The sequence below is a fragment of the Plectrocnemia conspersa genome, unplaced genomic scaffold (genome assembly GCF_051122295.1).
Source record: "Plectrocnemia conspersa isolate PC_06_02 unplaced genomic scaffold, ASM5112229v1 ptg000010l, whole genome shotgun sequence".
NCBI classification, from domain to species: Eukaryota; Metazoa; Arthropoda; class Insecta; order Trichoptera; family Polycentropodidae; genus Plectrocnemia; species Plectrocnemia conspersa.
The window spans coordinates 27,027,501-27,054,091 of record NW_028277174.1 but is presented as its reverse complement, the minus strand read 5'-3'; the positions used below and the strand labels follow the sequence as shown (position 1 = coordinate 27,054,091).

The following is a 26,591-nucleotide window of genomic DNA, read 5'->3' as shown; positions in this document are numbered from 1 at the left end:
CTGAAATTTCAGTGGATATATATTATCAATGATAACACACATTTTTTATTATTAATATTTAATTTTTAAAACGTATATAATATTCTCTATAAGCTGTATTAGCTCATTATTAGAGAATTTTCAATAGCAAATATGAACGACCTAGCTCGATTTTAATTAATCATTACGAAATTCATCCGTGAGATTAGGAAAATCTAGGTAAACCTAATATGTGACGATTAATCGGAATTATAATTATACATTAATCACTTATTCCGACCTCTCAAACAAGATAAAAATTTAATTTAAACCCAGGTCTTTCAGGTTAATGGTCAGAAACCTATACCACTCGTCTATCTTGCCGGTCATTTATTGTAACATGGATAATTTAAACGCGTTCTTACTATATATATATATATTGTACTATATGTCAACTTAATATACAATATTTTACTAATAATGTGATCATTAATTTATGTTTTAATTACTCTTCTACAAATAGTATTCAATTTTTGGTATGATTTTTTATCATTAAATTCTTGAAAAAATGTCTGCAATATTTACTCAATTTAACATATTTTGTTAAAATAATATAGTAATAAAAATGCTTAATTTTTTAAGTGCGTCTTGAGTAATAAAAAAACCCTAAGTGCGACCCTTAAACCGATATTTAATTGAAGATATGCATTATTATAGAATAATACCATATTAGAATCAATGATTACGATGAGATCAAATTTTAATAAAAATATATTTAAATAAAAAAAGGTTGTATAATGTACGACGTACTATAAAAATCTAGTTACCTTTCTCAAAACGAATTGCGATTCTATTACGTTAAATTAACGACAATCTCACAGACACCTATGTCAACAGAATGTTAAAAATTAATTTTCTATTTGCTCTCTTTTCAGCTTATACGAAGCAATATCCATTTTAGAGCTATCGATAGATCGAATGTTTGTATTTAATGTTTTTTAATGGTATTAGTATAAATTTTGCTAATAAATATATAGAACTTAACGTTCTTTTCTGAGACCATCGACGTTATACTGCCACGTAGCATAACTAATGACCCTATTCCTGATAAGCATCACTATCAGACTGATAACCGTCAGGAACACGTGTTCAACCCTGCGACTTTATAATGAGCATATTTATTAACCAACAGCAACGCTTTTCGACAGTGAAATATGCGAATAATTAATCAATATATATCTAGTGGTTATATCCAAAACAATTCACGTTAAATTAACAGTAAATTACACTGTAACAAACAGTTTCCTGTAATCGTTTGTTCATATGATACATCAAAACATCCCTTCCCCGTTATTATTTAGTGCTCGAGTGCTGTTATTTATATATTAAAATTTAAGTGATACTATAGTGCTCGTTTTGTTTTCAATCAATGAACTCACTACTGTAAGTATATCCTATCCTATCGACGAGCTTCTGTTTCACGTCAAAACCGTCGTCGAAGTACTGCCACGTAACATAACTGATGGTCCCATTCCTGATAAGCATCTCTATCAAAGTACTAATCGTCAGTGAACATGTGTTCAACCCGGCGACTTCATACTGAGCGTTTTTCTCAACCAACAGCAACGCTTTTCGCCATTGAAATCTGCGAACAATAAACCAATAGACATCTAGCGGTGGTTTGCAAATTGAATCGCGAGACCGATTTAAAATTTAGCCGAGACCCGAACCCAAAAAAATGGTTTAATATTTCACTAACCTGTATAAGTCATGGCCATTTCCAGCCGCAAGTTGTCGCTGAAATTCTGGTGAATATTCTGCGTGGTGTCCCACGACGAGTACATTATTTTCCTCTCCTTCAGGTACTGAGCCATTGTCTTCATCATCAGGTGACACGTCTGCAGACCGGCGATGTTCTCTTGCGCCCGAGGCTCGTTCACAATGAGTATTTTGGTCCAATTGTATCTGTGCAATTGTGCGCTCAATGATTACATGTGCTGAATATGGTGCGCAATTAATTGGAAAATTTACGGTTTGACTTAATAAAAACTAACAAAAAATATTCTCTTGTTAGATGCAAAAATTTTTCGAAAAACAAAACAATTCTTATTATTTTAAATAAAATTATTCTGAATTAGTTATGTTTTTATTTTTATAATAAATCATATAATTTAAAAACGATCAATATTTTAATATAGATTAACAGTATTTTTACTTATGACAGGTATCAATATATAACGGTCGATATATACCAGTCAGGTAATTTAATCAAACAATAAAAATTTAAATAAAATACATATTTAGAAATAAAAGGTATTATTAATAAATTAAAAAATAGACATTAAAAATTAATCGCGCGTTTTATTTTTCATTCCGAAACATTACGAGTAATATTTATTCTCGAGAAAAATGGCAAATTGATAATACACATTTCTCGAAAAATTTTATAAAGCATTTTTTATTATATGAAATTGAATTTTTACGAATATTTTTTAAAGGTCTTACTACCACTGCCCTTTTTATAAGTAAGCACGGGTTCATAACTATATACAGTAACGGTCAATGATAAGTGTCCACCATAAAAATATACATTTCTGTGTATTGCTATGTTCTATATATTATTATATTTATTTATTGATTGTTGTTGCAATCCTGAACAAGTAGACTATCCTTTATATACAGAACACGTTTTGTAAACCAAAATTGAATCGTTTTTCTAAAATGGTCCCTACCGTTTGATTACTAACAAACTAACCATGAATACTGATCCATTATTGTATAATAATAGCCATCAAACAAGTTTAAGATAAATATCATTTATATTTTATTACTGACCAAAAGCTAAATAAATAATGACTTTTATATTTATACTGATTTTCTTATTAAAATAGTTTTTAAAATCACTAAGTTATTAAAATAATTACCATTAATTTATATAAATAGTTATCCACAAATGTATACATATAACTAATAACTAATTTTAAAATAAATACTGATCGTTAAACTTTTTATACATACCAACAATAGCGAACCTTTTTTGCTAGCGGCTCAGAATCAAATTAACAAATTGCAATTACATGTCAGATGTAATTTTGTAATTATCACTGAGTAATTTAATAAATAAAAATAAATATTACGTTAGTTTAATAAAATAAAAAAACATTAAAATTACCATAACATAAAATAAACAAAAAAAATCTGTAACCAGCAGATAACAGATTCGCCAACGCTGATTTATACTATTCATTAATTATTTATACTGATCGTTGAACTGAAATAGTTCCATTAATTCACACAAATTCTGATAATTTATATATACATACATAAGACAATTCTATATGCATATGTATATGCACAAAGAAATTAACAATCGACTAAGAGAAAACCAGCAAATACTATAGTTTTAGACATGAAAAATAGTACATAAATAAATCTGAGCAAAATCAATATGTATATTTACATTTCAATATTTATAGAGCCATTGCTTATTAATACAGATCGTTTTACTAGAATATACTGACCAATAATTTATATAAATATTGGTCCACATTACATAATAAATAGTAAACATTAATTATTTTTTGATCAAAATTGATATTAAAAAGATTAAATATTATTATTTGATAGCCACACTAACCATTTATTATTTATACTCATATAATACTGACCATTAATATGTATGAATACTGATTCACAATAATTAAATTAATGCTAGTGACTAAGATTAAAATAAATAACCTTCTCACTATACAACATTTACCTGTTTAATTTTTGTACTGAGCATTATTTAAAAAATGCTATGTTTGAAATAAATCGTGACTGTGTAAATTTTATACCAACCAAAATCGATGTAAATATTGATCATTTTAGTAATAAGATACTGACCATTTTTATATACAACATTACAACCGACTTTAAGAGATCAAGCCATCAAATACTGTAGTTAATCATGAAGGGTAGTAAAATATAATATATTTATAATTTGGTTCCCAACACTGCCATTTTCGCTAGGTTGTGCGTGACATGGCATGGTAAAAAATAAATTTACGAGAATTTTAAATGTGTTCCAAAGCAATCCTAAAAAAAAGATGAAAAACAGTTTCTAAACTATTTATAAAAATTGTTTTAATAAACTAAGCAGCGAAAAGGGCTGTGTTTATTATTTCAAAACCAAATATTATTATTGCTATTAAAATATAATTTTTAAATATATAAAAACATATTTTAATGACAATGTTTTTTGGGTTTGAGAACCCTATGGGTGTGACTTCGTGGCCAATTATATTTACAATTGTTGTGATAGACCAAAAATGGCAAGATGTTTTCTCCGAGCGGTGGCGGAGAATCTGGCGCAGGGATGATGTCCGTGGGAGGTCCTCAGAGGTCTAGTAGGTGGCATGACAGCGAGTGTACAGCGGTAGTTAATCCCTCTCTGCTACGATGGAGTTCCTCTCGGTATATGAGTGCCCATGACAGTATGTTGTTATGTATGTGGGCGTCTGCTAATCTCTTCAAGTGGCTGCTGGCGACTGCCTCCTCCTCATTAGAGTCCAAGTTTAAGTATCCAAGGCTTCAAAGCTTGCTGATCAATCGCAATTATGCAGCGATCATACAACCAATCGCTGGAGTCGCTTCTTAGAACAGCAAAATAGGTATACACCTTTAGGTATACGTTTTCGCTTGATGAGCATTGTCCATGGTCATGGTTGTGCAACGTTCGTTTGTTTTGTATCCTTGTTGATGGATGATTATTTTGGTCACAGTAAATTAACGCAAGTTTTGGGACAAAGACCCTTTCAAGCGCGGTCATGTGTATGTGGTCGCTACAGTTTTTTAATAACTTACTAAATCATCGTAGTTTTTTCACACCATACGAATGAGTAGTTTATAAAATATGTTTTATATCATATTTTATTATACTATATATCAAAAGTTAAACTTTAATTTAATTATCACATAACTATATTCAAAACACATTGTTTATAATATCAGCTTATCTTATTATTAGCAACTTATAAAACAAATATTATAAAAAAGGTCTTAAATGGGCTTAGTATAAAAACGATGCAACCACATGTTCAAGAGTGACTCCTATATAAAGAATTTACATTCACACCTGATTCTTCACCTTTCTTACATAATATATTAATATTTGGTACCGCCTTTTCTCTGGACATATTTTCCTAATATATTGAACAATTTTTTATGCTCCACTCTTGTGTAACACATCAATCATATCCTCGATTAGTTGGCCTTTGTTGGTGACAAGTTTTGTATAAATTTATCGCTTCATCAGTTTTTAGTGGTACTCGATAAGTTAAGTTTAAGAGTGAATTTTTATGCGTAAACCTTAACTTTTGTCATTCTAAGAGCTCATAAGCTCTTTAGTATTATGGCAAAATCGTCATTTGGGAGTCACCTGAGTCGATCTAAAGTGGCATCGTTTTGCACTGTGACGAATAATGTGATCATCCACTGTAAGTACATGTGTGGGTATATATTTATTTTGCAGAGCACACGATAAGATAAAAATACTACCTTATAAATATATTTCAATATATTAATGATGTATGAAGGGTACGCAGTTAATGTCAATGTCATATAAGCGACAATTTCAATTGTAAGAAAAGGAAATAACAACTCGTTTGGACATAGTGCTAACTAACAAGAGGATAATATTAAATATTACAAGTGCACTTTTTATGGATTTACGCTCTTAAAAAAACTACCATATTATGCATAAAGATATGAAACAACAAATTAAAAATCGGAAAAATTACTTATTAAAATAAACTATTTAAATTTTATACTAACCAAAATCGATATAAATATTGACCATTTTGGTAATAAAATACTGACCATTTTTATTTACATACATAATTCGTTTCTATGTATTATATGTAAATGCAAGGTACCTACAACCCACTTTAAGAGAGGAAACCATCAAATACTGTAGTTATATGTAATGTAATAATGATGTGTGGAAGGTACGCCCAGTTGCGCAATTAATGTAAATGTCATTTAAACGTCAATTTCAAACGTAAAAAAAGGAAATAACAACTCGTTTGGACAAAGTGTAACAAACAAGAGGATAATATTAAATATTAAAACTGCATATTATGCATAAAGATATGAAACAACAAATTAAAAATCAATGTCCAATTAGAAAAGTGTTATAACATCAGATAAATTAGCAATTTATAATAAAATTTAAAAAATTAACTATTTGGAAAATTAGGAAATGAAATGAAATTTATCATTAAATTGAATTCTTTGATCTGTTGTAAGAGGTAACTTTTTGAAAATAATTTATTCAAGGACCTTCGATAAATGATTACAACATAACATTTACCGTTGTTGAATAGCAAACGATTTACTAAAGGCAATATTTACAAAGAACTAAACTCGGTTCGTAGAGATGAAGAATTGGTGATTATTTTATTAGTTTAAATGTGTTGTATTTGTGTCATGTATTAGCAGTAAAAATGCAGTGGGTTAAGAGTTCATCCTTGCGCCACTCCCCGTATAATAAATATTTTTTTACATCAGTTAAGTTAGTTTAGATATTATATTGCGTTAACTTATTTAGTTTATTGTTGGTAAGTTGAGCTATTTTTAAATATTTTTATAAATATATATATATATATATATATATATATATATATATATATATATATATATATATATATATATATATATATATATATATTTGTAGCATTATCATTTATTTACATGCATTTTCGCTTAGTTTAATAATATAAATCCAAAATTTATAAGTAAGTTTAATAAAAACAATTGTTATTTGCATCACTTAATGACTGTATTTATATTTCTGACATTTTTATCCATTGTATCTACTCTGAATAATAATTTAAGAAATAGTCAGACATAGTTAAATTTGACAAATGTAAAGACCGAAAGAAAAATCTTGCTTATAAAATCTCTAGGATTGCGAAGTAACTCAATCCTGCTAGAATAATATCAAATGTCAAGATTATCCTCTACCAGACGTATACAATTTAATATGATTCAACGTTATTATTTTTTTATACATAATCATAAATAATGCTCTGTAAAAAGCCGGTGAAAAGCTCTGAAAATAATTTTGAAACGAAAAAAATGAGAGTATGTAAGTCATACTTTATCCTATGACTAACAATTAAATATATCGGTTAAGTATTTCATAATAAATACTGCCAAAATAAAATTTACATGCAGAACGGTAAAATAAGAATTCACTATTCAAATCAAAACAAATACATTCTATATAAATTAAGCAATCTTCGCGATTGTTTTGTATTTGCCCCAAAACGCCTGCCTTAGACATAAACGTTTCTGCTCTTATACTTCACGATTAATCACTCGAACATCTCGATTTTCGCTACCAAAAACAGGAATCGACCTTTCGGCGAGTGTATCACGTTCCCCAGCCAAATGGTAAAGTTTTCTTATCTCGAAACGGAACCCTAATCTAAATGTTATAGAACTTCTGAACCCCGTCGTTAATTTAAAGTATTAGGCTGCGGAAAGGTAAACCCTCTTTTGCATTGATTCGAACTTTTGATATATCAAAAGCGGATGTTTGAGAGCTTGTGACAAATTTTAATTGGAAAGGAATCAATTCAATATTTGCGCGTGAGATTGAATATGTGTTGTGATTTTCAATTTAGATTAAGGGTTCTTTATGGCGTTGAAGCATAGTCTATAAATTTGAAACAATTGGATGTCGATTCTGAATTTATATAGACTTGATCTCTTTGTATTATATTCTATACTATCCAGAAGTACTTAAATATTCGTACACATACATAATATGTAATATTTATGTAAATATTTTTACCGAAATTTCAACGTCGCTGAACATCATATGAATAATAAATTATTTTGTTAAAAAAAGGCGTTGATATTTTTTCTTTTGAGGAAATACAAAAAGAAAGAACATATGTACATATGACGAACTTAATAACAACCTTTCACTCCTTTTAACGGACCTTTTGAAATGATACGCTTATTTATATTTGTTTGGGTGAAAGGGCATATTTTTTGTATATTGTAAGATAAAATTTTACTTTCGCACTCTCTTCTTCCCACACATCAAAAAAATTCACAAACAAGTAACTTTATCTTCTGCATCAAACGCCACACTTATACGTATATGTTTGTATATTAATAATCCCAGTTGATTAGGATATTATTTTATGAAAAACCGACAATGTCAGAAAAACGAACGGACTTTTAAATAATTATATAAATCAAGTTAGAATAACTTTGTGGTAAAATTTATATTATTATTAATAATAATAACAAACGTTTCACATATATTTCTCTTTAATTAATATGAATTTACATATATAAAATTAAATATTTCGCTACGTTCATAATTTATTTTAAACTTTAATTTTCCTGACAAAAATAATAATAAAAATCATTTAGATAATATTTTAATGAAAATGCAAATATAAATACAGTAAATTCTACATTATAACATCATTGTAATGAACACAGAAATTATAAAAAAATATCACAAAAAGATATCTTTTGAACCTTTAATATTACATAAAAATATAAAAGCATTGAAATAATGTATTAAGCCGAATCTCGCTTTGAAAAAATATTTCACATTAAAAATAATAAGGACATCAAAATTTTAAATGGTAAAACGACTTACGTAGCATATCTGTACTTGCAAAAAAATATAGGATAGAATACACTTTTATTTTAATATTTATAGCGCATTTTAATGTATCAAACACAGATTATTTTTTTGTGATGTTCACTCTATCCGGATTTAATAAATACATTGATTTAATCCTATTTTATTATTTATTAAGACTCGACTTTCCATTAAGAGTTTATTATGATTTGATGAAAAAATAAAGAAAACATCTTGTCTATAATATAGGTCCATTGAGAGAAGATATAAAATTATAGGATTGCTTCTTAATTAAGCTGACTCAAAAAAACCTTAGAAATTCGGCTTATTAAGCAAAAAATAACGATTCTCGCTAATGGATTTTCTTGAAAAGAATCCGATGAATTATGATATTAGATATTTACTAAATATAATATTTATCTTTGACAGTCGGAGAAAAAGTTCAAAAGAAAAAAATATCATATATAAAGTTATCGATTATATTTTTGTAAATGGAAAATTTATATAAAATATAATAATACACGAAAAAGTAATTTAGACTTAAATGGTAAAATTGTGTCATGTTTTAGGATTTGGATCGGATAAGTCGCGAGTAAACCGCTTCGGTGTACGCAATAAATAGAGTGAAAGCTTTCGTCAAATTGGATCGGCGCTTAAGACAAAGGGTTGGTTTCCCTTAAGAGCCGAAACGCCTACAAAAATACTACTTCTCCCTTATTGTAACAAAGGATTTTTGCTTCCATTTTTGTGGGAAAATCTTGCGGCTTTTAATATGGGTCAAACCTTAAACGAACCTCACATGAAGGTATACGCAAATTTCTATTATCTAAATGTTTTATCCGCAAAGCATTGCTTTGATACAGATTTATGGAATTAAATTAAATCACATAACCAAATACGGTTATATATTACTTGGTAATAACGTTAAATTAGATCGAGAGGGAAAAATACTATTATTGGATATATGTCAGCATATATATTATGTCCATTTGGAAAGATTTACATTGTACATTGAACGTTCAGATTTCATTAGCTTATGTAGAAAAACAAATATTTTTATTATAAAAATATTTATGCTATGTATGCATATACAGAAATGCTACTGAGCCCTTAAATATATTAAACAATAACATTCTGTATGATTAAATATTATGCTTAGACAGAGCTTTTGATTGTAGTTGCTACATAAATTATCTAGCAAAAACCTAAGCTAAATCTTGACAGTATTTTCCAAGTAAATGGACTTTGTTAGGACGAGATAAAAAAATCGTAGGGTGTATAATGAGGGCTTGTAGAGGTAGCATCTGTGTTTGCGTCAATATGATTACTTCCCTCTTTTATCTTACTTTCATTATTTTTTCTTTCTTGTCAACTAATTTTGTGATAGGTGTATATATATACATATATATTCATATAACAAGAAGCAGAAATAAATATGTTATGAAAAATGCTATTTTATGTATAATATAAATTTAATTATTAAACAAAAATACAGGCTACTTTTAAATGCGCCACTTTTTTCATATTAATCCCATTGATATAAAAAATATTTTAAAAATAAAGCTCAGATAGCATTTTTCAGTATTTTCTATTTTTTTATACAATATAGTTTTCATTGTTTTATATAACTTCCTCTACCATTCTTATAAATTACTGTACCTTTTTTGTAACATTATCTAACTTAGAATTAAAACAATCATAAAAAAAAACAATTTTACTTCTTCTAATTAATTGAATATAGGGCTGTATTAAAATTTCACAACCAAGGTTGAAGATTTTAGCAATATATTGATATGTTGCAAAATATTTTTTGCCTATTCACTTAAGATCGCTTTTCACTCAATCGAGTTTAAAGTTTACTATATCACTATTTTATTTTGTATTAACATTTTTAAAATATTTTTTGAGTCATACTACACATAAATAAAAGCATTCTTAGGACTGAGACGTTAGAATCGTTTCTTTGTTACGTTTCAATTAAGATCTGATTTTAGGGAAATGACTGTAATTATATTTTTTTCCGCAAAACAGCACATATGTTAATCTTTGTTATTCTGTAGTGATCAGAAAGTTCATGGGAACCCAAACATCCTATTTTTAGTTCTAGCTAATATTTTAAAAATATATTTGAGTAGTAAACTACTAAGTACTGACTTTGTATGATAAATAGTTTATGGTTACTGAAAGGATCATCCATAAAATCAAAAACACCTGATTTATTTTTTAAGCCATCTAGGGAATTATCTGGCATTTTAAGCGTCGCCATAAATTGCACTAATATTTTTTGTAGTGGCTCTTGTATTTCTTTTTATATGAAATTCATACAATATACAAAAAAAATTAAAATGACTAATTTCTCCCATTTATTTATTTATTTAGATTAAATCGAAAACAATGATTTCCCGGTCAGGTAAAACTGTATTTTTTGTGATTAAACAAGGATCACATAAAGCCATAAAAACTTGAAAATACGTGCTTATTACTCAACAATCCAAAGTTAACTATTTTCAATAAATATTTTTTTGATATATAATTTTAAAAGCGAATATCTCACTAAAAATATAATTAAACATTTTTTTAACTACTTTTGATGGTGTATAATTGAAATTTCATAGCACCATTGCAATGGGTGAAGCAGCAAATCAAAAACTCGCTAAGCTCTGATGCCACAAAAATAATAAAACATTATGAGAAAATTCTTAAAATAAACATAGCTTAAGAAATATTACAATAAGTATAATATATAAGTATATTGGAAACGAACAATATAGAAATACCTTTTTTTAAATAAAACTCTTTTTAAAAGCCAAAAGAAACATTAAAAAAAACAATTTTAATACTATACAGAAAATATAACAAAAATAGGTTTTCAAGAACAATAATCGTAGCGTTGTCAAAAGGTTCATAAAACTACTTATATTTTTAATGAATATTCTAAGAAATAAAGTTTCTGAACAAACGCCTATTACAAGTTTTTAAAGACTTGCATGAAAACCGTGGACCTAACTTGAACAAAGTCAAAAGTCAGTGCCAAATATCGCTGCTTAACAAGTGCACTAAAAGTTCGTTGCTTAATGCTAAAAATACCAGATTACAAATTCCATATATTGATGACGTTTCCAATATTACATTTTTATAATTTTCCGTTACGCGGTTATACAGTCTGATAAGATTTTTTTTTTTAGATAATATCAAAGAGTCTGGTTCTGCCTATAATCATCGACATTGGCCATAAGATCAAGGACTAAAAGGGTCATTAGACATTCCTCCAATTCTCATAAGCCAGAACAGTGCCATATATTTTTTTTATTTAGACACAAGTATGGTTTTGGTTTATATTTTTTTTTTAATTTAGACACAATTATAGTTTTGGCAAATAATGGTGGTGTAAAAAGTGCTAAAAATAATGATTTAACATGAAAAAACCATGAATATTACTTTAAAATAATTTTTATAATAATAGTCAAAGGCAAAACGTAAATTTTTTGTGTCGCAATAATTTTGTATACATCTGCGTAAATAAGTTATACTAGTCGTCTCTCGGATAAAGACATAAATTTGTAATAAAAAAACGACAACTTAATTTATAAATCCATTTTCTTGTCGACCTTACACACAAATATCTTCTGTGTCAACCACACCTTATGATTGCTTTAATTGTAAAATAATATTTAAGCTTGCAATAAACATATTTTAGAGATATTCACATAATAATGTAAATTGTACACTTGGTGTACATCACAGCAATACAAATTTTTAATGAAAAAGCATTAAAAATTCACTATCGCAGATATACTACATACATAAACACAAATGTAAGTAGAACTCAAAAAGGAATAATTATTTCAGTTCGTTATGACTGATACATCCTATTTCAAAATTTAATGAAATATTTTTTCATGAAACAAATTGTGTGCCTGGGAATCGTTTCGTAAAATAACATTATTCTAACGTCAATACACTAGTCTATTTATTTTTAATTCATTATTGAAATGTTTGTTAATATCTAATAAATTGATGAAAAGATTGTTAAAGTATATAATAAAATCTACAATGCAGAATAGTATAATACATAAAAACAATCGTAAATTTTCCAATTAAATAACATTTATAAGTACTTATATTTACATTGTAATAGTGTATGTGAATTACTGTGAATGTGTATTATAAAATACAGTGTGTGAAATGTGTCTTAATATAAAGTTAAAACATAATATGTAATACTTACGAGTGCATCACGTCAATTATGAAATAGGCTATGTCTTTGAATCCAACGAGTCCAGTTCTCGTCAACATGTGGTACTCGTGCGTGCAATTTGACTTGTCGTTTACAAAGTCAAACGAAAGTCCTCCGACGGTCAATAAAGGTGTGCCAGAATTTCCCAAGAATTTTACAATTCTTGCCACAGATGCTGTAATAGAAAAAGAAACGATCTTGATAAAACGAAAAGGATCAAACTTAATTGCGTTATCGGCCAAAGTGCGGTATTGTTTTAATAATTGAAACTTTATCTATCTTCCAATCCGTCGAAACCAATTCCTTCATTCGGTAAACACGTTCAATAAATCCTAAGTCTTAGGAGAGATTCCTTGTAATAAATTAAATTATAGAACCTTCAGCTTTTCGATATTCGACAATTTATTCAAGCGTCAGAGATTTTTGCTCGAGATTTCTTACTCATTTAATTACTTGTCTATTATTTGGTTATATATAGCATCGGGTTATATTGTACGTAAAATTATTGACGCGATAATATGTAATTTGTAAGCTTTTTGCTATCTGCTTTTTTACGGTAGTCAGAAACGTGACGTGAAAGTTAAATAATTGAAATTATAGAGGTCGAATAACATGTGCGTAAAAGTGCTTTATAACATAGAAATCTCTTATATTTTGTGCTTACCTAAATATATTTTTATTATAATGCAAAAATAAGACTAATGTTCAAATTTTTATAAAACTTGCTACAGAGAATGAAAATTTACTTTGAAAGTTTCTCGAATAATTTCGTTGTTGAAAATATTTTACTATATTGTTTTTGTTTAAACTCAATATTAAACATCAAATATTATTACAAAGAAACACTTTTAACAAATTTTTTACGTATCCAAAATACAAACCAGATAATACCCGCACAAAAAATACATTTATTAAGTAAACAATTTTCATCATTTTTCAAAGTTTCACAGAATTTAGAGACATACTAATACTAGGACAAATAAATGAACCATTGATTTTGAAAGTAGCTAAGTCCATTTTGCTTTAAAAAAATACATAGAGCTAATTTTTATTTAAAATTATCTCAAAACTTCTGTTTTTAATTAATTTACAATTAGTCCAGTCAAATAAGGCGAAATAAAGGCTAAACCTTGGAATGAAAGATACCAAGCTGAAATTTTGCACAGACCTTCGTTTTGATGTTCTAAGGACAGGGTAAAAAGTCTCATAAAATATCGTGTCTGCTAATCAAGATATCAAAGGTCAAAGGTCACAAAATTTGTTTTTTTGCAAATATCTCGCGTTTTATGCGTTGCACGTCATTAGATGCTTCATAAAACTTGTAAAGCATAAAATTATCTACAAGTTTAGTTGTGATATTTGTTTTGTATCATTAACCGTTTTTGAGATATAGCGCGAAGAGTGGGAGGCGTACATCCGTTTATAGAATCCAGCGAGTATTTCTACCTGCTTAACTTGGTATAAGCTTTGAAAAAGTAAACAATCGTGAAAAAAGTGGTCTCGGCAAGTCGTTTGAACCATAATTTTATTAATTTCTTCATTGTATTATTAATATTTAAAAATGAAATATTGCTCGACAAGAAATTTGTGCGAAAAAATTGAAAGAGTTAAGAGATGTCCTTACGGAGTATGTACCAGATGATAAGAAGATCATTTCCAAATTAAGAGAAAAATATTTAACTGATATTATAGTTATAACGAAGATTGGATCATTCGCTATTTTTTCTTTTCGCGATGCTCAAGCTTAAGTTTTATCCATAGCTTGGTATGAAAATAAAAAAGGCACTTCGGAAGAAGAACACTTGCGCGTAGTGGAAGCTGCTGCGGCGATTATTAGAGAAGATATTCGACCTTCTGTTGTTGAGACCAAGTCTTATCCGCCCCCGAGTAAAATATTAATGAAGAAATTCCGAAAAATTTATTACATTTTCTGCAAGAAGTTATTATAAAGAACAGAAAAGGAAAGACGGGGCATTTTAAAACGAAATACACAGCTATAAGTCATGCTATAATGACTTCCATACGAAAACGTTCTTTTTCTTCGCAGTTATTAATAGGCCTATCTGTATTTCTTCATAGAAAAAATACAGATAGGCCAAACATCCAAAAAGACTTTTGGAAGTTTAGGTTTTTTCGCTTCATATAGTGATACTGTAAAATGTTAAATTGCAGCTGTTTATCACCCACAGCCTCGTAATCAACCATCATAGTCAAGTGCCTTAGTACAGTATGCAGCAGATAATGCAAAAAAATATTTATACTCTTGATGGCTATAATACTGTTCATATAATGGGAATGATAAAAATAATAACTCCAAAATCTAAAGTTATATCTGATGACCGCATAAAGAAATTTACAACAAAACCAAGTGCAAATGAGTTAGCAGCACTATCACATATACCCCTTCTAGTGTATGAAAATCATGTCGTACCCGGATTGAGCAAGAGATTCAAGTTCAAAATTTTAATGATGTAGAAGAACTAACCAAAAATATATATTTAATGTAGTTGATTTGTTGTGGAAGTACGGAAAGTGGAAAAATATCTCACCGTTGCCAGGGTGGAATGGATTTATTGAACAACTTACAAAAAACAATGAGAACTTTGTAACTTCTCGGATTCTGTTTCTTACTTTTATTCATCATCCTGTGAGTAATATGGACACAATTTACACTACATTACAGTGTGCTATAAACACTGCCAAGAAACATGAACAAAGAACATGCTTAATAACTTTTGATCAGCCGTTGTACATAAAAGCACGTGAAATCGTAGCAGCTTCAGATGCAAGCTCAGACTTGTCCAGAGTAGTTGTGAAACTAGGAGGCTTTCATATGCTTATGTCTTTTATTGGATGCATAGGGTATATAATGAATGGAAGCGGAATCAAGGAAGCTCTCAGTACAATTTATGCATCGAATTCTGTCGGCAAAATGTTGGATGGTCCCGGTTTTGCAAGAAGTATCAGAGGCCATACGTATTACTTTTTGCATTATCGATGATGATTTTTGAAGATATGGAGATTGAAAGTTATAATGCTTTAGATGGGTTCATTCAGCAGATAACAATTTGCGATGTTTTCTACGAAACTGTGGAAGAATGTACAGGTAACTCTGGCTCCGTAGTTTACATAGCGTTATCCTATAAACGGATGCGCGCTTTCCACTCCCCGCGCAATATCTCGAAAACCATTACCCATACGAAGAAATAATTTACAACAAACTTGTAGAAAATTTTATTTTCTATAAGTTTTGTTAAACATTTAATGACATGCGACGCAAAAGAGGCGAGATATTTGCAAAAAACCGATTTTTATGACCTTTGACCTTTAATATCTTGATTAGCAGACACGATATCTTTTGAGACTTTTCACCATATATTTAGAACGCCAAAACAAAGGTCTGTGCAAAATTTCAGCTTGTTATCTTTCATTCCGAGGTTAAACCCTTATTTGACTGGACTAAATCATATATATAAATAACAGTGTAAACTTTTTATTAGTAATTTATTTTAGAAAGTGAGGCAAATCCACCTAAAATAAAAATATAGTAAGTTACCATAGTTTTAGAGTCTTACAGAATAATGGTTTTACACAGAAGTGTGTTAAGAATTTAATGCGACCGATAAATTTCATGTTATATGAATTTCTTTTAAAAAAATGACAAGAATGGCCACTAACAATTTTTGTGAAGTAAATTTCAAAGATGGCTTAAAAAATTTTGTACGGCAAATTACGATATCAACTAAATCATTTGCACAAGGAAAAAATAAGTCTGGACTTGTCAGCAGAAGTCAAATAATTCTACAACACGACAATGGATGTGTGGTGAAAATGCCTCGATAAAATCAAGGAACTTGGCTGAAAAGTTTTATCTCATCCACCTTATTCCATTTAACTACCGTTTATTTCAAAAGATGCAACACTCCCTAGATAAAAATAATGATTTATAATACATACTATGTGAAAAAATGGCTATATTAATATTTTGCATCAAAGGTTCCAACATATTATGAGGTAGGAGAAAATTATATTTTGATCATTAAACTTTTAAAAGTGATTTTTTAATCAATAACATAATTACATCAATTTTGGAATTACCAAATAAAATAATATATTTACTGTAACAGTTATAATCAGCTGCTTTTTATAGCAATAATTTTTTTTATACTGTGACTGCTTAATTTATTTACAATAATTATTTTAGTTAATAATTATTATTTATTATTTATTAATAGAGAATATAAAATCCTAATCAATTTATAATAACTAATATAAATTGATTAGGATTTTATATTCTCGGATTATATTTCACCGATCAAGATTTTTATCAGTATTGCATGATTATATTTTTTATTTTATTAACTAATGACTCATAAAGATTAAGTTTATATTATATTAATCCTATGATTTTAAATTTAAGATTTATTACCTTACATATCCACCAGAAGGTCTTTATATTGTACGTCTTATCATAGTTTATATTCTATTTATACAATATCAATTAATTTTTATACTAAATAAGCGCACACATGTGCTAATTCACAAACACTTCGATAAGTTCAACAATATTTATCAATAGATAAAAAAATAAAACTATAAATAGAACGCTATCTTATTGTCACACAGATTGTCCACATGTGATTGTTCCGACAATCTATTCGTGTATTATACAATAACGATACAATTAACCATATTTTTGCAAATAAAAAACAAATTGGCAAAAGACGCACACAAAGAGCTTTTCTTGTATCTCATTAGTACTCGCATCCTTTGAAGTGACGAAGCACACAAAATAATATTGTTCATATACTTTTTTACGATGACGCGTCATCCGATTGACCCATTTTTCTAGATCAGATGTAATATTATACGACATGATATGGTTTCCTTGTCCAAACTCATTGTCCAAATTTTGTTTGAACTATACAAGAGCTTTGTTTGTCGAAGCACTTGTGACGCTTTCATTTTTAGATCCTAATTACGACTTTTGGTGGTCGCCATCATCTTTTATATGTTGAACGATAAAACGAGTTCAATATCCGTGTATCTACAGCTTACCCTATACTTCCTTCAATATAGAATTAATTAAGATACCTCATAATATAACGTTTATATGTGGCAAATAAGCGAGAATGATTCAACTGCCTGCTATATACGTTATTAACCTTTATTGATATTTCAACAGAGATACGTTTCTACGTATATTAAGATAATGTTTAATTAATGGTATATATATATATATATATATATATATATATATATATATATATATATATATATATATATATATATATATATATATATATTATCTTGATTAACTAATAACACATTTTTATTTATATAATATCTGTTAAGGGTCGCTAAAGCACATCATGAGATAATTATGCTGGCCTACAGTTTCAAACCATTATGTATGTTAATGAATTTTGAACCTCTGAGAGCTTAATAAATTTATTCAGCAGGTTAGTGCACAAAGCGTGCTGGTCATATAGATTATTTTAACGTACATATATAACAATATTCCGAAAAGTACCTTAGCTATTATATTTATAGATAAGGGATCGCTCTTTGATGTATCTCTACTTATAGTTTAAAAAAAATATTAATAATGTGAGGTACATTTTTATTATTATACATTTATAATCAAGCAGGCTTCACACATTTCAATATAATTGAAATGTAAACAATTTCATTTAAAAATTATTGCATAGAATGTCAAAATGAATGAATGGCGTGTGCAAATGATATATACATAATCCTGCAGTTTCTCTGTTCTTTGTGATATCACCATTCATTCTAAAGCAAACCACAATCATACAAATTTCACTAATGAATATAAATTTCAATAAATTATTTACTAACTCTTCTTTAGATAATGTATATTTTTTTTAATAATTTAGACTAAACCATTAATGATATATTTCTTGATTTAATATTGTGAATTATAAAAAAATATCATTCCAGTTATATTCATTCGAAGAATTCGTTTCAGAAAATGTATATGTAGTAAATATACATTTATGTATAAATATATAAAATAAAATCACATAGATATTTTATAAGATTCTTCAAAAAAATATACATTATATAAGAACCTCTAAATATTCCCAATTCGTTACCAAGAAATTTGCATATTAATTTGATGTGGGTTATGTTTCGATTTCGCTATACAAAAATATCTAAAAATTATAAATCATAATTAGATTTTCAAGAACTCAACTAAACTCTTTGAAGCACAAAACCATAAAAATAAATAGGTGTGAATAAAATTATATAATCGTTTGTAATATAATTGTAATTATTTAAGCGCGCGGTTAAGATATGTTATGGCATTATCATGCACAAATAAATGATGTTGTTTTTATTCATCCGCATTAAATTACCATAAATCCACCAGTTTTGAAACTCATTTAATAGTGCCCACATTGGAGAAATAAACACACTATTCATTGCATTCATTATATTTATAGCCTAATTACTGGGAATATTATTCTTATTTGTCAAAGCTGCTCGCAGTAAGCATATGAAATAGTTTGCAAGAACTAGTAGTTTACACAAACACATGTAAATTTTACATGGCAACAAGATCAGCTACGACTATTTTTTTAACGGACTACTATCTCGCATTCGACACCGCCGCCCGATACTGACACCTCATTTATATGATTAATGCACGTTATTTGCAATAATAAGCCTTAAATGTTATTCTTGAAAACCATAGGTGGTTAAAAAAAATCTAATTTATGAAATTCATAAAATAAAATAATTTAAATATTCAACTAACTTGACATCAAATTTTACTAATTAATATATGATTGCTATCAGAATATAAAATCTGTGAGAAATCTTATGTTTATTTGATAACTTGTTATAATAAAATTGTATTACATAAAACTATCCGGCAAATTAACTTTAACAAATAATATAAAAATACTTATGTAGCACTTATATCTTAGACCTACGAAACAAATATTGCTACTCGATCCATTAAGTTGACAAGGAACGCAAAAGTTGGCTGTTTCTAATCTGTAGCATGATCTTCGTGCTATTTCTTGCTTACTATGAATAATGAATATGACCTTTTCATTTTCCATTAATTCATCAAACAATTTAAAATTTTAAAAACACCAAATATATTTGCATTTTAGCTTATGCATCAACTTTAAATATTTAATATTCATCCGAAATATAGTTCAACAACATCGGACTGACACATTTAAACATAAGCGTATAATAAAAAAAACTTTTTAAAGTATTTATTAAACATCGCAAGATCACCCAGAATTAGAAGTCGCCACAAGTTTTCTAAGAATTATTTTTTTATTTACATTTAATCAAACAATAATTGCCTTTAAGTTAATCTATTATATGATATTGATAAACTAAAGACAAACAATGTTGTCTTAATTTATTTTGGTAAAAAGACCGCAATGGACCCGTTTATAATTTGTCACGCCTATTGCGTGTAGAAATAAGCACGCAATATGCGTGAGAATTGACCATGCGGTCTAATCGGTCAAAATAAACCCGTTTACCATTTGTAAAAATTGCTTGCATTAAACATCTAAGAAGCAAGAATTTGAATTTTATACACTCACTTCTTACTTTAACCCTTTACACGCCAGCGACTTTTTAGTGAGTCACCTGTTATTTCTCTTCACGGCTCAGTATATATTTTAAAATAAATATAAAATATTTGGTTTACTGATAGATGAAATTAGTACAAGTAACTTTAATAATTTAATAAAAAAAGTTACTAATTCGGTAATTTATTTTAGAAAATAATTTGTAAAAAAATGAACATATGACTCACCGGTGAGTCTAACTATCTACCAAATTCAAGCGTTTATTATTTATTTATTTTTATTTTTTTTGCCTAATATAAAATATATTTTTTTTTAAATATTTTAATGAATATTTATGATATAATACATATTATTTCCTGAAACATATTATGCTAGTCATAAAATTAGTAGAAAAAATAAAACTTAATAATAAAATTCTCATTATTTTTCTGTATATGTAAATGCACATATGTTTACGTATTTATTTTTTAATTTTTAGTTCTTAATCGACATATTAAAATTGAAAAATCCACAATTAAACACACATATTTAATACGATAATATAATAATATAATTTACTTTAAAATATTATGGTAAGATTATAATTATATATGTACATATGTATGTTTTCAAATATGAAAAAGTAAAATTTCAGGATGAAACTACCTTAAAATGTAAATATTTTTAATGGCATGTATAGTTTTTTTTGCCATAGTAAAATTTAAGAATTCATAATTTATATATAAAGTCTAAAAATCTGCCTGAAATTATCATAACACTTGTATATTCAGCGGGCACTTTCAGATATATATAGAATTACTATAACTATATTTTAACATTATACAAATTATAAATTTTAATACATTTTAATAACACATGTTTCTAATTAGAGTAAAAAATCGCAAGTCAATCTTTTGTCAACAAGCGTAACAAAAAAAGAGATGACAGTGCTTAAGTTAAACCACAATAATTTCCCTAAGGTCAAGACACGTATTTAATATCTTCACGATCGTCATCATTTATTTTTTTATATTTTAAATAATATAAAAATTGTAATGTAGGCGTATAGTGAAAAATGTGTTTTCCTTACCTTTGTGAAAATGTACATTTAAGAAGAATATATTATTATCAGAGCAATAAAAAATATAATAATATGAAATTAAAAGACTGAGAAAAATATATCGCATGACAATAACTATTTGATATAGATCTTTCAAGTATTAGCCACTAACTTACACCACAGGACTACTATATTGGTAAATATAGATATACATTTCCAATGTGGAATAAACATATATACCAGACAGATTGTCTCATAACTTGTTCCTAAAACCAAAAGTATACAGTTATGCATCATTAAAAAATATAAGCTTTAAAAAACACTAATTCAATTACTTTTATTTAAAAAAACATAGCTTTCCATTTTGTTAAAAATAATGAAATGTAAGAAGAGCTATATAAAGAAAATACTGCAAAGTAAAAGCATAATATCTTTTAAAAATAATTTTCATTCAAAAACGCAAATAAAGCAAATGGATGGTAATTAACTTCTTACGTGTTTTTCCATTGAAATATTTTATATATTATTCAACATCATTTAAAAACACACAAAGCTCATTCCTATTATATATCCATCGAACAATACGAGCATACCAAAGCATCTCAAAATTCGTTACATCATTACGACACTATTGCGTAGATCGTGTCGTGAAGCTTTCGCAGAATACATTGAAATAGAGTAAATAATTACACGCCCATCATAAAAGCTTCCAATATCGCACAGGCACTAAACCGTCCTTGTCAACATTCTTCACCGAAAGCTCACGGCGCCCCTCGCGTTCATGGAAACGCAGCATCTGCTTTAATCCCACGTGGGTCCTGACGTCAATGTCTATTTCTCTGAAGCCCTCGAAGAAACGCGAAACATGTGTCCCTTTATCTGCCGAGTTCAAATTCGTATCCCTAGCCTTACGAGTGGTTTTGTTGAGCTTTTAAACTCCTGACACGAGCTTTGTTGCGTACGGCTCACCCTAATTCTTCGTCGGTTACACAAACAGGAATTTGCCAACGCTTAATCCTTTTTGCTATATTTATAATACACACTATATATAAATATAAACTTAAATTGTTTTGCGTTTTAGTAAAAAGGTCAATCTATAAATATAATTTTAACTATGTGTATATTTTATTGTATACAACATGACACGGTCATTACAACCGGGTAACAATCGAAACTACGTATTGCAATAACGGGTGTAAAAAAATGCGGCACCCATTTTATACGCTTTTTATAGTAAAAAACGTATATTCACTAATAAGAAATATAAGAAAAATACAGACAGATTAGATTTTATATAACTTGGTATATTATATATTTTTTTAATGTTATATTAGTAATCCACGCGATAAAATAATACTGAATAATACGGCATAAGATTTCGTTCACCGTTCAGACAAATTTATTTAAAACATTTCGCTTTAAGATATATCCATTTTTAACATAAAACGCTTGCATCATTATATAATACAATTTGCATAATGCGAGTATCGAATTTCGCGTAACTTTTTCTATCCATAAATATAGCGCCATTACTGTATTAGATATTTTATTCAGTATTTTTTCGTCAAAATATATTATAAAATAAGTTCGGGTTGAATATATGCATATTTAATATTAGGTAGACTCTCTAAAAAAATATTTTTTGTATAATCTTGATAGCAAAAAACTAATATCAAACAGTTTTAAAAAGGTGCGTTAGAGTCCAAATACATAAGCTTATTTAAACATTTTTTTGCTATAATAAAATCATTCATTTAACTATTATTTATTCATTAAATTAATGCAATTTTTTGAGCGTTTTTATAATATAAGGTATTTACTAGATTATGTGTAGGCTAGCACGTTTTTAAAAGAACCGAATACCCAGTTATTTTAACGGGTAGCCGTTCATTTTAATTTTCATTTTATGAAATATATATCTCATAAAATTTTTAAGCTGCAAAATTCTCAGGCTATTCTACTATATCGCACTATTTAGAGATTAAATGTATAGTGAAAGTAGTGTATCGAAAAGGAACCTATTTAATAGTCCGAAAGTATTGTTTCACAATGTCTTATGACACATTTCAAATATTTGCCGCTTAACAAAAAAATGAAAATACGAGTATTTGCAAAATATAGACACGGCATTCTTGGAGGATGGAAGTACACAAAAAAACGATATTTAAGTATATTGTCATTATTTACCGACAGTGTTTTACTTGCTTGTTATCCATCGGTTGATGGCTAGCACCGCTAACACGAAATGTGAACTATTTTTTTTTTAAACTATTCCATGCAATTTTGCTACCAACTACACATAATAAATTATTATTTAATATAGTTTAAGAAGTAATAAAAAATATTTAATCTTTACTTTTGCAAATATGAAAAGATCAAATTAGGTGATCCATAAATAGAAAATTATCAAATTTAAATTTTAAATTTGATGATGCTTTCAAGATTATAATCCGCTAAATTTGCCAATGATCGGCACTTCATAAAGTTTCTTGTAATCCATTGACTCATAATAGAAACACATTTTTTTGTTACCAATATATTGGGACGGGTGAGCCGTTTCACGTGTTTTTACGATGAGCAAATACATATATTAAAATTGTCCCATGCTCACAGACAAAACGCGTGGTTCAGAAATATTTCTTTGCCATTTTTTATGTCTTACTTTGCTTTCATGCCAATTTTTTTCACTAATATTTTAGGAATAAACTCCTGCGATCTCAGTGAAAACATTTTGGCTAGAAAAACTTCCACTAAAGATCTCGGAATCATGTTTGAGAGCAAGCGGAGATTCGCTCTACACGTAAACGATGTCTGTGGTAAATCTTTCAAGATGCTCAGTTTTGTTATGAGAAACACATTTCACGTTGATGATCTGTCAGTTTTTAGAAAATATTTATTAATACTATCTCCAATGAAATTTAAAAAAATCTTTGAGAATGTAAGAATGCAATAATTTATATACTTAAGCAGCACAGGTATTAGTTTTTTTCTTTTAATATACCCGAATGACTAGTGCTGCTCCATAACCCGGGATTCAGAAAATTTATCGCCAGCAATTCACCGCTAGCAGTTCATCCTTGCGTCAATTGATCATGGCTTACACATATTTTATCGGCAAGCAATAAATAATGTTCATATAAATTTATTGGTCATTTTAAATTAAAACAATGTTTTTCAAGGGGTTGTAATTTTAATAATAAATTATCGAACTGGCTTCCAAAATTTTGCTCTGCCTTGGAAAAAGCTAAAATGACATCTATGATCATCAAAATTATAAATTAAACATTTTCCTTTTGACTTTGTTGATGGAGATTATTTTGTAAAATAGTATTGTAAAATATATTTGTTATTGGAAACGTACTTTTCATTAAAAAATCGTCCTTTTTTATGTACCTCTGATATGATAGCAATCTTTACCAATATTAGACTTCTAATATGAGAGTATTGGTTAAAGTATATTCAAACCGAATTTTGGTCAATAGGAGGGCGCAAAAACAATTATCACTTCTCAGAAGGCAATAATTCACGTCAAAAGCAATAAAATCGTGTCGGCGCCGTTGCAGTGGGAACGCTCGGTAACGAGCGTTCTCACTGCAACGGCGACGGCACGATTTTATTGCTTTTGACGTGAATTTTTGCCTTCTGAGAAGTGATAATTGTTTTTTGCGCTCTCCTGTTGGTCAAAATTTGGTTTTGATATGCTTTAATCGATTCTCACATATTGTAAGTCGTAATATTGTTATAAAAAGTCTTAATATGAGCGCTCAAGCTTTTCAACTTCGACGGCTAAGGCATAGTTTTATTGATTTTGACGTGGATTCTAAAAAGTAACCTTGAATTTGGCCAGAAAAATACATATCATTAATGAAATACTACGAACCTCGATTAAATAGAAATATTAAAATAACGACCACTGACTGACCAACTTTTGCGCGCCTCCCCCCCCCCCCTCCCGATGTACATGCATATTTCGATTAAATTAAATATTAATACTTATATATCTGTTTTAATTTTTTATTCAAACATTTTTATATTTTATAATTAAATACTATTAGAGCGATAAACAAATATTTGAATTTATAATATAAATCATAACTTTGTGTTAATTTAAGGAAAAGAGGTCGAGAACCGGGTAATGAATTTGGCCGGGTATCTGTTGTTTGCTAAAAAACACTTAATTTATAATATCGTAAATAAATAATATTTAGCATTTGTATTAGAATAACACTATCACAAAATATATATTGATAGAATATATTAACATTATCTCAACAAGTGTTATTAAGTAAACACCCATTTTTGGTGTTGCATTTTTTATTTATTTAATTATTTACAGCAAATTCTTGGTACTGCCAACTTTATATCTAATGTCAGATTATGTATTTTTATCAAAGTACATCAACTTAACCAATAATACGATTTATATCATCGTCGTATCTATTGCTTTAAATTAGTATAGTAATGTTAATAATAATATTTAATAAACCCATATTAAAATTAGGCAATATGTGATTTGGAGAGATGTGAATGAACGAAGGACTCAATGACGTCATAATGTTAAAATTATATTAAATATTAATATAATATGTTTATTTCTATACAGCATGTTACCTAAATTTATTTTTAAAATGTGTAGGTGCATCTTTAATTAAGAAATAGATTTAAATACTGGAATATTATTAAAAGAACGAGGGCATAATATTAAAAATTGAAAGAAAAATACTGCTGCTTATTTTTGAAGCGACGAATAAAAACGAGGCATTTTCCAATAATATTAGATTCATATTGAGGTGAGCGAACTGCGTAGATTGCGATATGAATACAAGCAAAGTTTTTAGAGATTTATATAGTTGCAGAAATAATATTTCGCTTACAAACTGACATTTCTGTTTAAAATACCGAAAAATTAGTAGGCATTGCAACGCATTTTTTAGTGTATAAAATATATCGAGCAGAGTGAAAGCTATTTTATTTTTTGTAAGTAATGTCTGATATACACATATAATTTAAACGGTACAAATTTTTGCATTCAGTGTAAATTGTTGTTGTTCGTCCCGTGTCTCTGCTTCGTAAAAATCAATGATCAAGTTAAAGCTGGACCACATTCAAACAATCAAA

The 26,591-nt window shown here is 28.1% G+C and overlaps 1 protein-coding gene across 1 annotated transcript in view; it reads right to left on the bottom strand.

The window, feature by feature from the left end:
- Window positions 1-1,538: 1,538 nt before the first annotated feature.
- Window positions 1,539-26,591, bottom strand: part of LOC148231218 (atrial natriuretic peptide receptor 3) — a 46,365-nt gene continuing 21,312 nt past the window's right edge. The window contains exons 4-6 of the mRNA XM_088195913.1: window positions 12,840-13,023; window positions 1,718-1,923; window positions 1,539-1,603 (exon numbers count right to left, since the gene is read on the bottom strand). Of these exons, the coding sequence (XP_088052039.1) occupies window positions 1,539-1,603; window positions 1,718-1,923; window positions 12,840-13,023 (455 nt within the window). The remainder of the gene's footprint in view (window positions 1,604-1,717; window positions 1,924-12,839; window positions 13,024-26,591) is intronic.